This window comes from Biomphalaria glabrata, chromosome 3 (assembly GCF_947242115.1).
Source record: "Biomphalaria glabrata chromosome 3, xgBioGlab47.1, whole genome shotgun sequence".
In the NCBI taxonomy this organism is placed as follows: domain Eukaryota; kingdom Metazoa; phylum Mollusca; class Gastropoda; family Planorbidae; genus Biomphalaria; species Biomphalaria glabrata.
Window position 1 is genome coordinate 43,065,483 of NC_074713.1, and position 16,744 is coordinate 43,082,226.

The 16,744-nt window shown below is 34.7% G+C and overlaps 2 protein-coding genes across 7 annotated transcripts in view; both read right to left on the reverse strand.

Annotated features, from left to right (window-relative positions):
• Nucleotides 1-3,876, reverse strand: part of LOC106063730 (thyroid receptor-interacting protein 11-like) — a 77,854-nt gene extending 73,978 nt beyond the window's left edge. For all 3 annotated transcript variants that reach the window (XM_013222180.2, XM_056022184.1, XM_013222178.2), the window contains exon 1: nucleotides 3,607-3,876. In XM_013222180.2, the coding sequence (XP_013077634.2) occupies nucleotides 3,607-3,700 (94 nt within the window). In that variant the 5' untranslated portion in view covers nucleotides 3,701-3,876. The remainder of the gene's footprint in view (nucleotides 1-3,606) is intronic.
• A 7,117-nt stretch (nucleotides 3,877-10,993) lies between these two features.
• LOC129924896 (zinc finger protein 26-like) lies at nucleotides 10,994-15,553 on the reverse strand. 4 transcript variants are annotated; one of them, XM_056022196.1, is made up of 2 exons: nucleotides 15,508-15,553; nucleotides 10,994-14,360 (listed from the first exon to the last, which is right to left on the reverse strand). In XM_056022196.1, exon 2 carries the CDS (start codon nucleotides 14,227-14,229, stop codon nucleotides 11,914-11,916), a length of 2,316 nt encoding a protein of 771 aa, XP_055878171.1. In that variant the 5' UTR covers nucleotides 14,230-14,360; nucleotides 15,508-15,553; the 3' UTR covers nucleotides 10,994-11,913. The 4 variants fall into 4 exon arrangements, with proteins under 4 accessions (XP_055878171.1, XP_055878170.1, XP_055878168.1 ...); XM_056022195.1 differs by having other exon boundaries at nucleotides 15,478-15,532; XM_056022193.1 differs by lacking the exon at nucleotides 15,508-15,553 and adding an exon at nucleotides 15,338-15,497.
• Between the last annotated feature and the right edge of the window lie 1,191 nt (nucleotides 15,554-16,744).

The following is a 16,744-nucleotide window of genomic DNA, read 5'->3' on the forward strand; positions in this document are numbered from 1 at the left end:
ATATTTAATAACTGAATTTAAAAAAAAAAGGACCCTAGTGTTTAACTAAAAAAAAAAAGAAAAAAATTCAAAATATTGTTGACTTACTAGGTAGAATACAAAAATTAATCTCCTTAAGTATTTTATCTCAGAAAAAATTGAAGCAGTAAGGTATTAGTGTTTTAGATTTTTGTAATTCAGACACAACATTCAATCATCAAGATGTATATATTCAACTTAACTGAACTAGAAATGCATACAAAATATATAATGTAAAAGGGCCATTGATAAAATTAATAAATTAATAATGTTGAACCATATAGACTGACAGCCTGTTTCTAGTAAAAAATAAAATAAAAATTCTGGCCTACTGTAACATGGGAGGTAACTCTGTTTAATGTTGTATATATAAAATGTGAGCACCAAAAGAAACTATACCTATGTTTAAATTTTTTTTTAAAGAAAAGATTTTAAAAATGCAATTAATACAGAGAATAGGAATAATCTGTAGGAAGTGTCTAACATAAAAAAAAAAACAAAAGCTCCTCAATTACATCAGATAACTTGACTGAAACAGTCAAAACTATGATACAAAGTGAACTGACCAAACGGTTCATGGTCAACTCAGAGTTGTAACTGTCCTGAAAGTAATTCCTTGTTTTTATGAAAAAGATAACCAAAGAGCTGCTAATTGCTGATGAAAAATGCAATCTGAAGCAGGAACTGCTGCAAATACATTACAGAAACCTGGCAATTTTGCATGTTTTGTAAGCTCTACAAAATGGAATTGAAAATTGAGAAAACAGCCACGGAACTTACAGCAAAAAAAAAAAAAAGTTTATCTTGATAAGAGAAGAACAGAACTAATGCCAAAGTTACTACAAATTTTGGAAAACCTTTCAGAAAAAATGAAAGATTGGCTAGAGCGATAGAAAACAGTACAGATAAAAAAGAACAGACATTATAGTAAGCATGAACAGTGACCTGTGACATGGCAACCAATGGTGATACTGAAAACAGGTGAAGAGAACGCAAATAGACAACAGCTTTGTCAAACCTAATGTGATGTCTACGTAAACATGTAAAATACTGTACTCTTTTTTAATCTTCAGAATTAAAGATGACTTTTTAGATGATGCCTTATCATCAGTACTAGCAACATAAATTGTGTTTATTATGTTTTGTTAGCTGAATCGCAAATCTCTGCCTCCAAAAATACAGAAATATCACAAAGATCATAGCAGACCAAGCATGTCAACAAAGTGTCTACTCTTATTACCATCCAGATTTTTTTGTTGATTTAGGTTCTCACAAATCTATTTCAAGTTATGAAAACAGAGAGAGCTCAAATGATAAGAAGAATCTTTAACCTTATCGAAAGCTATATCCTCAGTAAGAGAAGGGGGTGAGTCCCTCAGAGGACTGCTATGTTCAGGACTTCAGGTATGATAGGATAAAGGGAAGCAAAGGTTGTTTTTTTTCTTGCAGTCAGCAGAAATACTAGAATTATATTTTAAATTATAATTCAATTTAGTTTACAGTCTTCAAATCTAAAGTTCTGTAAACCACAATACAAGCTTACTCAGGCTTATTTTACTAACTATAGTAGGAAATCCATGTATGTTACAATTCATTATCTGGCTTTCATTTATCTTTATTATAGAAATATTAATTAAGTAATTAGATCTATTTATAGATCTAGAATATTCTAGAATTTCTAAAACTAGATTTAGATGGAGGTCTATCAACTAGAGTCTAGAAAAATAGTCTAGATCATAATGATAATGATAAACTCTTTATCTAGATTTAGATATATATATTTGTAGACAGATCTAGATCTAGCTAAAATCTTCTAAATTTAAACTAGAGACACACTAGAGTTGATGGATCATATTTACAACTAAAATCAAGAGAATCTACTAATCTAGATCTTAGCTTAGTAGATCTACTAGATTAGATCTTGACTCTAGATCTATCAGTATCTTTCAATGACTCATTCAATAACCTATGGGGTTGTTCCGGATTACTTCGGAGTCATGTGGGAGTTGTGTTTACATTGTGTGCCATGCTTAGTTTCAGTTAGTTTATAGTGGGAATCTGAAGCGTTTTTTAAGTCAATATTTAGTGGTTTTAATTTATTCATTAGCGCCAAACTTTAATTTGTCAATAACAGGAGAATCTAGAGATACATTTTTTTCAATAGTTTCAACTAAAATAGATAGTTAAACCTTTGATAGAAGCTACCAAAGCATTGACCTACAGTCTGCCATACTGAGATCTAGATTTCTTGATCTACACTGACTACACCTACAGTTAAGTTCTAAGCATTTGGGAAACCAACCCTAGGAAAAAAAATTTAACACTTTCATCCACCCCTTCCTCTCTGCCCAAAAGTAAACAAGCTTGAACTTGAGTAGAACACTAAAATTTGGACAGCAGACCAGTGTGTATTGAATTGGTCAGATAGCTCTAGGCCTAGTCTAGTGTATAGTCAATACACCGACTAGTTGCTATAAAAGATAAAAAGAGGACCATGTGTTTTTCTTGTGCGCAATAGGCTTGAGTTGTCTAGCAAACAAATAACACATCTGATAGTCAAGGATACATCTAGATCTACTCTTACACAGGCCAAATGTGTCTTACCCCAGCCTTTCATTGTTGGTTACTAAGTAAAATGGATCTAGATCTATTTCGTCTACGCATTTTTAAAACTTTACTGTAACATTTTGTATAAAGTAACTCATTGAGTTTCTTAAAAATGCAAGAACTTTAAGAACGTAATAATACACACATTTTAATAATTCTTATTGTCATCGATGTGCATAATGTATCAGGAAGTACTGGTATATGAAATACACAACTTTAAAAAATAGTTAACGTTTATTATGAAAATAACCGTATAACAATGTTTCAATTATATGCATATTATCCCAATTATATATATATGTTAGTGTAGTTTACACCAAGCCTTTTTTTAATCTTGCAAGAATGTTTGTAAAAACATCTTCAGTATGTGAATGTATCATCTGCAATGTGTTGACGCTTGTCATGGACTATAAAAGAAATATCCCTGATAAACCCATCCTTAAACAGTTCTTGGCCCTTTAATATTAAAACATTTGTATAGATCTATTTATTTGAACATTCATGAACTTTGTTGATGTACTCTGTATATTTTAAAATATTTGTGAATGTAAAATCTTTTAAAAATAGAGGAGCAACAGCAATGCCCGGCAATGGAAATATAGGAAGACCTCCTCCTCTCCACTAGAGTGACTAGACTTAGCTTAAGTTAAATTAGCTTAATAAAAAAATTAAATGTCAGAAATCCAGAACAACCTCATTCATTGGCCTTTATTCCATCATTGGGACTCTAGACTATTGAACAGAAGTTTTTTAGATTGTGTATACACGTTGAATATATAAAAAAATAATGATTATAAATATCTAGTCACCTGTTTAGTGACTGTACTGACTACTCTAGTGTAAAAAGGGGGGGAGGGGATAATTTTTACAGTTAAAAACCATTGTCATAGAATCATAGATTCATTAGAGATCTAGATCTATATAGATCTTGATGATTATGAATAATTGACACTGAAATAACTGAATTGATTAATTATTTACCGATAACTTCCTCAGTTCCTTCATTCAAAATATCTTTTGTCAAATTCGATAACTGTCCAGTTAAGGAAGAGAGGCTGCCTCCAATCCATGACATAGTTATAAATTGAATAGGATATAGATATACTTGATATAGTATAGATCTATAGCATCATTTCAAAAGACTGCTAAAGATTAATGAAAATATTTTATCGCCTTAGTAAAATTGTAAACAAATAGAATCTAGGTTAGTTTCTCAATGTTCTGCCATGTTGTTTTTTGACGTGTCGACAAATTACTAAGGAAGGGAGATTAGTCTGAAAAAAATAAATGATCGTTAGTTTAATCGGGCTTATGGTTATTGTTAAGTTAAGGCACATAGGTTCTAAATTCAGAGGGTCAAAACTCTTATTACTTTAAATTAAGAATATATATATTAAATATATAGATCTACTAGTCGACCGCGGCGTAGCATTCGCCGCTATTTTGCAGGACCGGCCTTAAGCCACTGCAAACTATGCGATCGCAGTGGGCCCCGCACTTTCATAGGACTCACGCTAATTCTAGGTGTATAAATTATTAAATTAAACCATATTATAACTTAAAACAGATTTCCCGCGCCCTCCTGTCAATTTACCAGGAGCTCCTGGAAATCTCCCGAAATTACAAAATATACGAAAAAGTACTTAAAATATACGGAAATATATAGACAAAAATTGCCATTTTGGGGTGTCATTCAATATGAAAAACGCCAATCCTAAGCGCGTTAAATAAAAACTGCATTATGCATTAGCCGTAATTGTGTAATCTGGTGAAAGAAGCTTCTCGCACCTCAAACTAATGAAGAATTACTTGAGGTCAACAATTCTCAAAGATAGATTAAAACATTTGGTAATTCTTGCTATTGAGCAATGATCTATGTAGGAAACAGAATTATTGATATACTGTATGACTTTGCACACGCAAGGCTCGTAAAGTAATTCTGTGCGTAGTAAAGAATGAATAAAAAAATTGCAAAGACGAATTTATTTTGTAATACAAACTCTTAAATTTCACTTATCCGCTTCCCTATACCCAAACTTGGTCCCGCGAAATCCGTTTCGCATAGGGCCCCACAATTGTTAAGCCCGGCCCTGCTATTTAGTGACCTGTAAATATACATAGTAGATTGCTTAATTGTTCTCTTTCCATGACATCTTGGTCACAATGGTTAAGTCCGGCGCTGCTATTTAGTGTTTGTAAAATGTTTGCTTGTAAAATGTTTCAGATTACAAATTATCTATAGTTCAATCTTGGTAAAGAAAAAGTTGGATTAGCCACCATTTTGTCAATAGTTTAAAGGCTACGTTTATGTATCTTTGGCTTTCTAGTACATCTTCTCTAAAACAAAAAACAAACAAAAAAAAATAACAACAACCAATGATATGTGAAATAAAAGTCATCTGGCAATAGATCTTAAGCTGCGCATTTAAAGACTAATTTTAGAACGAAAAAATTATTACCATTGTACCAAAAATTTTTGGGCAAGACGCATTTTCTGAAAAAGAATGTAGACCGCATAAATTAAACGAATGTTATACACATCTATTAAATAGGTTTTCTGTTGGTTCTTAAAATTTCCTGTACTCCTTTTTGGCTCCATATACCGAAGCTAAAAAAAGTGAAGAACCCCTTTCAGGGCCGATGATGTAAAGGTCATCTGTTTCTGTGGCCCACGGTTAACGAGGGTCTCATATGGCCAGCACAATGACCAACCGCCTTTACTTTTCCCCAACTAATGTCAGGTACCCATTAGAGCTGGGTGGACTCGGAGGCGCCCTAAAATTCCGAAATTCAAACTCTCAGTCTTCATCAGGATTCGAACCCAGAATCCTCGGTTCGGAAGCCAAGCGCTTTAGGGCCTACCACTCGGTCACCGCGCCTCCATTCACCGTAACTGCATTTTTTTATATTCCTGATTTAGACATATCATAGTTTCAAGCTGATTCATTTCTAGACACTTTAAGATAGTATCTAGATATTCACTAGCTTTTTCTACCTTAAAATCGTATAACTTATGAATCGGATCAGTGGTAGGCCTACTAGAACAGTTGTGCTTTCAAACAAAATACAGTAAGTAGGCCTATATCTTTTTACGTGGTTTTCTAAAACATAAACTGTTGAACATTATAGATATACTTTCAATTATGGGTTTTATATACATAACAATTTATGGAGATTCTCTATTCAGTAAAGACTTTCGTAAATATGGTCAGGAAATGTTAACTATTCCGATTTTATAGAAACAATCCGTGCAATTTATCCTTCCATTGTTTTTCTTCTTTACATCAATCATAGCAACGACTTCTTTGATAAATGTATTTGTACCCGGATGTTCTTGTTTTCCAATTTTCCTGATGACTAAGTTTTCACACGTCTTTTGATGTTCCAACTTCGGACTTTATATCCACCACTTATTAAATGAAGTGACTAATTTCTATTTCATTTCTATAGAATTAGTTGAAAATAGTCGACAAAACAAAATCATACAATTTCTTGATATTAAGTGACAAAATCATCCCCAATAGGAAGCATCAAAACCCTTCTTTTAACAACTGGCGTACTTTTCCTTTTGCTCTGGATAATTTTCAGCGCAATTCTTGTGAAATAGGCACACGACAAGAAGAAACTAGCCCCTAAAAAATCGAAGTCTATATCATTCAACTGATTCATTGTAACATTTCCTTCATCTTGGCTAGAGTTTCTTTTACATTCAACTTCTAAAATTACATCATCATCTTCAGAAATCTCAATTGTCACTTTCGAATTCTACAAAATGTACATTAATTACATGTGAGATTTCAAAAATATTTAATGTCTGAAGAGTGTCGTCATTTGTTAAACAGTGACTATTTGGTTGGCATCCTGATATTACGGTGCTAGCTACTATTTCAATAGATTCGATACAATTTTTTTTAGTGTTTATATACATGCAGCTAATATACAGCTGGAAGTAAGGTTTCACGTCTGCTTTTTATTTAAAGTATGATTTAACGTTTTAGACATTTTGTAGAATTTAATTTAAAAAAATTAATATGTTTAACCGAAATATTTTTAAATATATAGAGAGATCTATTTATCAATTGTGGATAACATGTTCCAATATTTAGCCTTTTAAAAATTTTCAGGTATTCCATTTTTTCCCTGGGTGTCATCCCCCTAACGGGTGTCACCCGGTGCGGACCGCACCCCCCCCCACCCGCAGTGACGCCACTGGTTAAAATACAAGAAAAGTAATTTTTTTTCCTCACATTGAAAAAGGTGGCTCACCGTGCCAAACGCGAAGTAACATACAACTGTTAGTTTACCAATTCATTTCCAGTAAAAATATAGGTAAGACAAAAATGCGTACTTTTGTCCTTACTATTTATTAATCACTAATCGAGTCACGAGAAAAGACAGTCGCCAAAAAAAAAAAAAGGATTACAGTGGAATCTGAGTAGATCCTAACTCAACATCTGGAAGACTTGGATTTCGCCGATGACATCTGTCTCCTCTTCCATACATAACACAAAACGCTCAGGCCAAACTGACCAAACTCTCAGATGTACCGAAAAGACTGGAATAGTGATAAACAAAGAGAAAACCGAAACTATGAGAATCAATAACAAAGAAGAGAACCCAATAGTACTACAGGGGGAGAACATCCTCGGTCAGACCATTTCACCTATGTGGTAGATAGGCTTAGCAATGACTGTACGGAACTGATGACAATGTACGAATCACATTCCACCTATGTGGTAGATAGGCTTAGCAATGACTGTACGGAACTGATGACAATGTACGAATCACATTCCACCTATGTGGTAGATAGGGTTAGCAATGACTGTACGGAACTGATGACAATGTACGAATCACATTCCACCTATGTGGTAGATAGGGTTAGCAATGGCTGTACGGAACTGATGACAATGTACGAATCACATTCCACCTATGTGGTAGATAGGGTTAGCAATGGCTGTACGGAACTGATGACAATGTACGAATCACATTCCACCTATGTGGTAGATAGGGTTAGCAATGACTGTACGGAACTGATGACAATGTACGAATCACATTCCACCTATGTGGTAGATAGGCTTAGCAATGACTGTACGGAACTGATGACAATGTACGGAATCACATTCCACCTATGTGGTAGATAGGGTTAGCAATGACTGTACGGAACTGATGACAATGTACGAATCACATTCCACCTATGTGGTAGATAGGGTTAGCAATGACTGTACGGAACTGATGACAATGTACGAATCACATTCCACCTATGTGGTAGATAGGGTTAGCAATGACTGTACGGAACTGATGACAATGTACGAATCACATTCCACCTATGTGGTAGATAGGCTTAGCAATGACTGTACGGAACTGATGACAATGTACGAATCACATTCCACCTATGTGGTAGATAGGGTTAGCAATGACTGTACGGAACTGATGACAATGTACGAATCACATTCCACCTATGTGGTAGATAGGGTTAGCAATGACTGTACGGAACTGATGACAATGTACGAATCACATTCCACCTATGTGGTAGATAGGGTTAGCAATGACTGTACGGAACTGATGACAATGTACGAATCACATTCCACCTATGTGGTAGATAGGGTTAGCAATGACTGTACGGAACTGATGACAATGTACGAATCACATTCCACCTATGTGGTAGATAGGCTTAGCAATGACTGTACGGAACTGATGACAATGTACGAATCACATTCCACCTATGTGGTAGATAGGCTTAGCAATGACTGTACGGAACTGATGACAATGTACGAATCACATTCCACCTATGTGGTAGATAGGGTTAGCAATGACTGTACGGAACTGATGACAATGTACGAATCACATTCCACCTATGTGGTAGATAGGCTTAGCAATGACTGTACGGAACTGATGACAATGTACGAATCACATTCCACCTATGTGGTAGATAGGCTTAGCAATGACTGTACGGAACTGATGACAATGTACGAATCACATTCCACCTATGTGGTAGATAGGGTTAGCAATGACTGTACGGAACTGATGACAATTTACGAATCACATTAATAAAGGTTTGCCTTTACCAATCTTTAATCAATCTGGCACTCTAATTAAGCACCGTCTTTACAGAACTAGAACCAAATCTTAGGCACATACGTAAAGTCGGTCGTTCGATTGGCCTACGGTTCCGAAACATGGAGAGTCACAAAAACAAACAAAAAAAAAAAAAAAAAACTCCCGACTTTCACCAACAGCTACCTACTCCTGATATTGGGAATCAGATGACCCTAAAAAAACTATTAGGCCTATCTACTGTCGACTTGTGGGGAAAAGCGAAAATGTCGCTTGATATAACGTACTCTGCGTAAACCTACTACCAATTAATGTGGCAAGGCAGGCACTTGATAGGAATCCGCAAGGAAAGAGGAATAAGTGGGCAGTTCCAGGCAAAACAGAATGTAAGTCATCAGCGAAGCTGGGGATACTCAGATGACTAAGAAACATAAAGAAAGCTGCTCAGAACCAAGCTCTGTGCAGAGGTGTGGTTGCGATCCTATGTTCCCCCGGGTACACATAATAAATCAAAAGGGAGTGAGAGAAACGTGTCTTTCCGTTAACCGGAAATAAAACTCAATAAAATATAGGCCTAAATACTTTCTTTGCAAACACTTTTGTTTTAGTAGCCTAAACTTTAAAAAACAAAAAAAGCATCTTAGAGTCCGACAGTCACGCTGGACAGGGCACGTTTCCCGTATGGAGGACGAACAAATGCCAAAGGCATTTTTTAGTGAGCTGTAAAGTACGTGGTCGGATGCCCCACGGAAACGCTTCTTTAGTATACTAACGCAATCTTTTTAAATCTCTTTGGAAAATGTGCCGTTTTACTTTGCTACAAAATGCATGTTTAACCCTATAACATAGAGATTTTGCGTTAGCCTACTTGATGTTTCGTACTAAAGACTTATACTAATTGCAATATTAATGTCTGAACGTAACCATTTGAGACGTTACACTGCAAAGACTTTCTTCCAAGCCAATAATAGCCCAATACTTTTAGGCAATGTAAATTACTCGACGTGACCTTCGGTTTTCTAGACCGTATCATATGAAATACAGACGTTACTTCAAAAATAGAAGATGATTAGCCTACGTCCTACGCGTATTCTGTATGGGGACTTTCATTTCTAATCGCCATGTACATTGACATGTAGAACTAAAGGAACACGAAAGCAACTTTTTAAATTGGGAATCTTTACCCGATCCAAAATAAGTCAATATATTTCCTCATCAAATTATTTAAACGAATGAGGCTGTGTCATCTGCTACTAATTGAATCAAGTGCATTAAAGATTTCAAAAAGTAATGTTCCCCTTTCAGACCTTGCGATCTATAGGGCAGATGATGTAAAGGTCACCTGTTTCTGTGGCTTACGGTTAACGAGGGTGTCATGTGGCCAGCACAGCGAACAACCGACTTTATATATTTTTCCCAACTAATGTCAGGTACCCATTAGAACTGGGGCCATAAAGATCCCGAAATTAAAAATCCCAGTCAGCCACCGGGCCTACCGATAACAAATGTAGGCATAAATTCATATTTTTTGTAATTACCGGTACCGTAAAAAAAAATAAATTCTCCTTTGTGAAAGTTGATGAGCTTTAGTAAGATCATTAAGTTTATGAATGACTGATTTAAAAAAAAAAATTATTGTACACGCCCCAATCCTTTCATCCGAAAAAAACACCTCTTTACGCCCATAAATACATCTACTCGGAGTTCGGTGGAGAGGTATGGTTGCAGGCCTATGCTCTCCTGGGAGTGCATAGGATTAAGTTAAGTAAGCCTACTCAGAGTAGAAAATTCTAGTTTTTCGATATAGCTCCAGTATTGGAAACATGAAAAGACATTAATCTAGACTTATGATTCTGGATCTAGTTAAGAGATATGTTATTGATCACAGACCTATTGATATTGAGCATTATTAATAAGTTGTACTATTTATCAGTGAACCGTTGTGAACGATTTGTCGTGTTCCCGACCATCAGACATAAGACAAGAGCGCAAAATTGTTCTGAATGTTTATTCAACTCATGTACTGAATGTATGCAGGTATTCCCACTAACGTTTGTTCAAATTATACCAAATTTATTTGAAGACAATATTTTGAAAAATGATATAACGTCAAACAAAAGTTTTCATTGTGTCTCCAATCAGCTAGTATTTTTGTTTCCCCAAAGATATATAAAAACATTTGAATTTCTATGAAATTCGTTTTTGAGAGCTAATAAGTGGAGTTGTAAAAACAAAAAAAAAAAACTTACATAAAAAAAAAGTTTAAGTCTATGCAGATGATATATATTTTTTTTTATAGATTATTTTGCTCTTATATAAAAAAAGAACATTACCCCCCCCCCCTTTTAAAGAAAAAATATCCTGTAAATCTCCTCACGTGAAACAAAGTGAGTTAATACAAGAAACATACAAGAAAGAAACATAATGAGTTCATATACGCGTTATAATAAAAGTTCAACTTTGTTTTAAATAGTGACAAAATGTTTTTATTGGTCCATATATACCAATTATAATAACATTTTAACTAATCATTAGTAATTAGCAACATAGAGAGGAGAGAGATACTTAGCAGGTAAATTGTGGAGTGTGAAGTGTTATAAAGTATAGTGGAAGAGTGGCTGATAGAAAATTTAAGTATGTTTAGTACATATGTAGAGGACTCATTTGATACAAACTTGCAACTTTTTTTTTTATATGCAAGTATCCTAGCATGGTGACTGTTAATGGAAAAATTATAACTGGGGGGAGGGGGGGGGGGAAAGGGTGGGGGCAAAATGATGACAAATTATGGCAAAACGATATCTGGGGGTGGCAGAATGCTAATGATTTAGGCTGCTGAAATGAATTGGTGGAGGTTACGTTTTTAAAATCATGTTCAATATCTTACGACCCAGTGCTAAGACTCTAGCCTCACATAAAATGGCATAGGTACAACCTATGTAGAACTTATCCAGTGAGATTTGTTCACATCATAGTCAATGCACTGAAGTTGCTGTTATTAAACAATAGTATCACATAGTCATATTTCCAAAATCACATTTATACAAAACATACAATGATTGCAAAAAATATGAAGTAATGCACTGAAACCAAAAAACAACAACTAAAAATTTCATGATATATATATATATATAACAACCAAATTTAGCACTCAACTGGACAACACAGTGATTGTAGACACAGTAAACAATATCACAGTTTAATAATACATTCCAACAGCAGTGTGATTTAATGCTATGAAGTGATCAACTTGTGTTTTGACTTCTGATGACTGATAAGTGATGCTTTATAGTTGAAACCCTGACCACATTGATCGCAGTGAAACAGTTTATGACTAGAATGGATGCGCATGTGAATTTTTAAGTTATATTTCTCTGTGCACTGTTTCCCACATATAGGGCAATCATAAAGCTTGCGAGTCAAGTGAACTTTAATGTGGTCGTTGAGGTAACTGCGACAACTAAATGTTTTCTGACACTTAGGACAGGTGAATTTCACACCATTTTCAGAGTCATTATGTCGACGAAGATGGTTATTGAACTCAACCTCGTTGGTATACTTCTTAGGGCAAAGGGAGCATAGGAATTCAACGCCAGGTTCAGGATGACGGCGGAGCAAGTGAACTTTGAGACGCTTCACCATAATCCCACATTTGGGACATGGCCTAGCAGTAGTGAACCTGTGATGCCTCTCGTGTTCTTTAAGCTTATGCTCATTGGCAAACCTTTTGCTGCAGTGCTTGCATTTTAACATCTGATTGAAGTGCTCTGTGTTGTAATGGACCTCTAGCAAGTTGACATGTTCAAAGTCAACATTACAGAAATGACAAATCCGCTTGTGAACAACGGCATGTTTATGCAGGTCACTTTTGTTATTGAACACGGCAGGACAGGACGAGCAGTGAAAGTATCCTCGTCTCAGCTGGCCATTGTGTTCATCACAATGGAGTTTGTATATCCTTATACTCGAGCAGGGATGATTACAAATGCAGCATTTGAAAGGGCTTTCGTTGGTGTGCCTTCGCATGATATGCAGTGGAAGAGTAAATCTGGTCACCTGGGCAGTGCACACTGGGCACGCAACAAACTGTTTGCCCCTACACCTCTGTTGTTTGTTAATATTTCTTCTCCTAGACTCTGTGGGGAAATCTTTACCAGCCTCATTGTCATTCTCAGCCAGGATACATGGAAGCCTGTGAACCTCAAATTCATGAATGATCAACAAAGCTTGTGAGGGAAGCGCTACACCACAGATGTGGCACTTAAGATTTAAGCTTGAAGTAACACGATGAAGCCGAAATTGTTTTTGAGAAGAAAATGTTTTCTTGCAATAGATGCAGTGGTGTTCTCTTTGTTCTTCTTTATCTCCGACACCAAGTTCTATAATTTCCTCTAAACAATTAGGATCTGATTCTTGTCTCAGCTCAAGCTCACTAAAGCCTGTTGTCTCCCTTCTTTCATCAACAACACAAACATTTTTTTTTATCTTAATTTTACTAACTTCTTGAATAATTTTACTTTGAGTATTACTATTTTTAACTTTCACTGTGGAGCAGACTTTTTGAATTGCCATTGTTTCCTTCTCTCTGTTTTCTAATCCAGTTAATGAAGGTAGTTCAGGGACGTGTTCTTTACAATGCTTGGCATAACTGTAACCATTTCTTAATGCACATCCACAGAGACAACATTTGTATGACAGATCATCAAAATGAGTGTCTATATGATATTTGAGATACTTGTAACTTGTCACATGACCACACATTGGGCATGTGATTCTCTTTCTGTCTTTCGGCCACTGTATTTCATCTAGCAAGTTGCATTCTGGGAACTGGTTTTTCAGAAAGATAAAATTGTGCATCTCATATATGTGACTAAATAAATCTGCCTTGCAGGGGTAAACAGCTGGGCACTGCCCACAGCTTGACTGAGTATCAGGATTTCTTTTATGCTTATTTTCTGCTACAGTATTGGGGAACCATGAGTTACACAGCTGACAATGCAAACCATATAGAGATGTGTTTGTCTTGTCGGAGACTGATTTTGAAACATGTAGAATAGAAGTGTTTGGCTGCTTAATACTTTTGCCAATAACATCACTAGCATAATCAGCTGTAAATTTAGAAACAATTGAGGGATTTCTTGGCACTTTTGCAGAAGTATGTAGATCATCTTTAGGTTTTAAAACAATGCTACAAGGAGATGTGAGCTGATTGACTGAGAGACTTGTTAGATCATTTAAAGATTTGGATCCAATGTCCTCTTCAGAACTTCCATCATAAAAAGTGCCCTCATTTTCTGCTGGAACAACATCAACTTGAATGTCTTCACATTTCACATCTGTCATACTCACTGGATGTGGCACACTAGTAGAGCTTTCAGCTGCTACATGTTTCAGTGTTTCGTGTAAGACAAAATGAATTTTTACTTTATGATTAAAATGTACTTCCATCACATCACTGTCATCTGAGTAGATAAGAAGATAACCTTTCAATTGATGAGTTTCTATAGTAGCATCTTCCTGATTAAAGCTTACATTTTCCATTAGAAACATTTTCAATAAATGTATGTTTATATTAAATTGACTGTGTAGGATAACTAAATCTTTAAATTCTTTTTATCTGCTTTAAGTCAGGTGGAGAATCAAGAGAAAAACTTGAAATTCAATTTGAGAGATGAGTCATCCTGAAAAAATAAAACATATTGTTAGCAATGAAAAAGTAGACAATGTGTTTTTTTTATATTTTATATAGAAAAAGGTTAGATATGCTAAATCTCAGATCTCTGTCAACCAGGATGAAAGAATTTTTCATATAAAGAATCGGAAGACAAAATTTTCACTGTATAGTGTTGCAACATCAACTAACAAAATTCAATCCTAAAATTCATTACAATGTAGGCCTACAAATTTAATGCAAGTGAGAAAAGCTTGACTTAAATTTAAATTCTGTAAGTGCTCTCTGCCAACATCATCATGTTCCCAAATTTTCAATAAATAATTTATGATAATTTCTTTTACCTTCAAAAATTGTAATATATATTAGAGTCTATATAAATTTGGTGTGATCAGGAATCCTATTTTGTCAATTTCTTTTTAACAATGTAGGTTTTTATTAGTGTATTGCAATGTTTAATTTTTTATCAAAATTTTAGATAGATCTAACTCTAAGTAAGGCTCATCTGGCTACAGCTACACAGTCCTAGAAAATCTGACTTCTAAGTCTAGTATTACTATTACTATACTATTAAAATTAGAGCTAGAGATAGTACTTTTAGTAGTATTACTGAGTATTAGTTATAGACTAGATGTATATTTAAATTATTGATCCTGGGCTGGAAAGATTATTAAAATCATGTTCAAGTTTAAGATATCGAACCACTTTGAACTTTGATTTTGGATTGTTTCTAGATCTATATTATATATAGATTAGAGTAGCTGTATTACTGGTCTATTCAATTTTTAAATATAAATCTAGATATCTATGCCCTATGCCTATAGTGTGTAAAGTCGCATGTGAAGTGTGTTCTCGATGACTAGAAATCCAGATCTTCAGTCTAGATTTATTTTTCTAGATCTATTCTTTCTAATTCTATTGGTACTTTTCACACTCCAAGTTAAAGTTAATCGTAATAAGACTAAGAGTAATCTGCTCTTTGTTTACCCTTTTTTCATTATTAAATTTAAAGTAATAAATTGCATGAAGAGGGTAAATAGATCAAGAAGAGAAAGAAATGTGGTAACGATGTAATAAAACGTTTTGAAAATGAAAAGAGGAAGATTGAGAGAGGTTTTGAAACAGACAAGTAGACTTGACTCTAGATCTAAACTGACTAAACAGTTTCTAAATGAGTAAATCGCCATATTGAAAGATTATCGTTGTCAACTATTAGATATACCGGTAATTAAAAAAAAATTACCCTGTGCTTCAAGCGAATTAGCTTAGAAATGACAAATGTGAGGTTTTATGTTCTACTTCTACCATTGTTTGCACTGTAGGGGGCTGGTGAGGAGGGACTTGTCGTCCAGCATATCAAATATTAGTTTTCATTTTAACTCCATTTGTTAGATGTAGGCTAGACTAGAGCTATTTGTTCACCAGTAGCTATTTATCTACATTTTATCCCTTGAGTCTTCACTTTTTAAACATTTCATGCATAGTTTACATCAGAAAGTTGGATTGCCTTGAGATCAAAATATTGTGTCCTGATTTTGTGATCTGTATCTTTGTCTCATCTGTGATGGTAAAATGTCAAAATAGTGATCTAAAGGGTGTTTTTACAAGGCTTATATCAACTCCTTATGCCTGTCAGGTACAAATTTTGTAGGTTTTTCTCCCAGATCAAGTTGAAACTGCACAATTATTCATTTGTCCCTAACGAAACAATAAACAAAATAAAAATTATTTAGTTTGATATAGAAAATAAGAAATGTCAGGGGGAGGTAAGGCAAGAGTGAAATGTTACTTTGTTGCTATTTTGGTATGATAGTAATATATCCCTTTGTTTATGTACTCCCGGGTTATGAATGTGAACAGTCTGCATGTGTTATCAACTGAATGGGTTAGTCTTCCTTGAATGTGTGAGAGAGACTGTTAAGCAGTGAGGACTTGTTCCAGGTCCAGGAAGGTTGGATGGTTACTTCCTGGACTGGTGTTTGTGTATTAATATTTCTTGATAGTTGATGTCTTTGTGTGCATTATTGAATATTAAAGTATTATTGTTATTCATGGATATCCTGAGTTGGGAGTTGATTACTTAGTAACAATTGTTCTTAATCATTTAACCCCTATAATGAACCAAGCAAGAAAAGGACCCTGACAGGAAATAACCCTTAGTATTGAATATTTCTTTGTTTTTTTTTTAAAGTATTTTGCATATATATATATATATTTTATCTTAAAAATCTTTTAAAATTTTGTTATCAATGTTTTTTCTGAAATAGTTGTTTAAATAGGGTTTGTTCAGTGTATGCACATAGGAATGCTATGAACACAGTATGAAGTGATGCCATTCAAACTGTTTACTGCTCGTATAAACTTCAAACATGTACACAATCATTCTAGACTTTT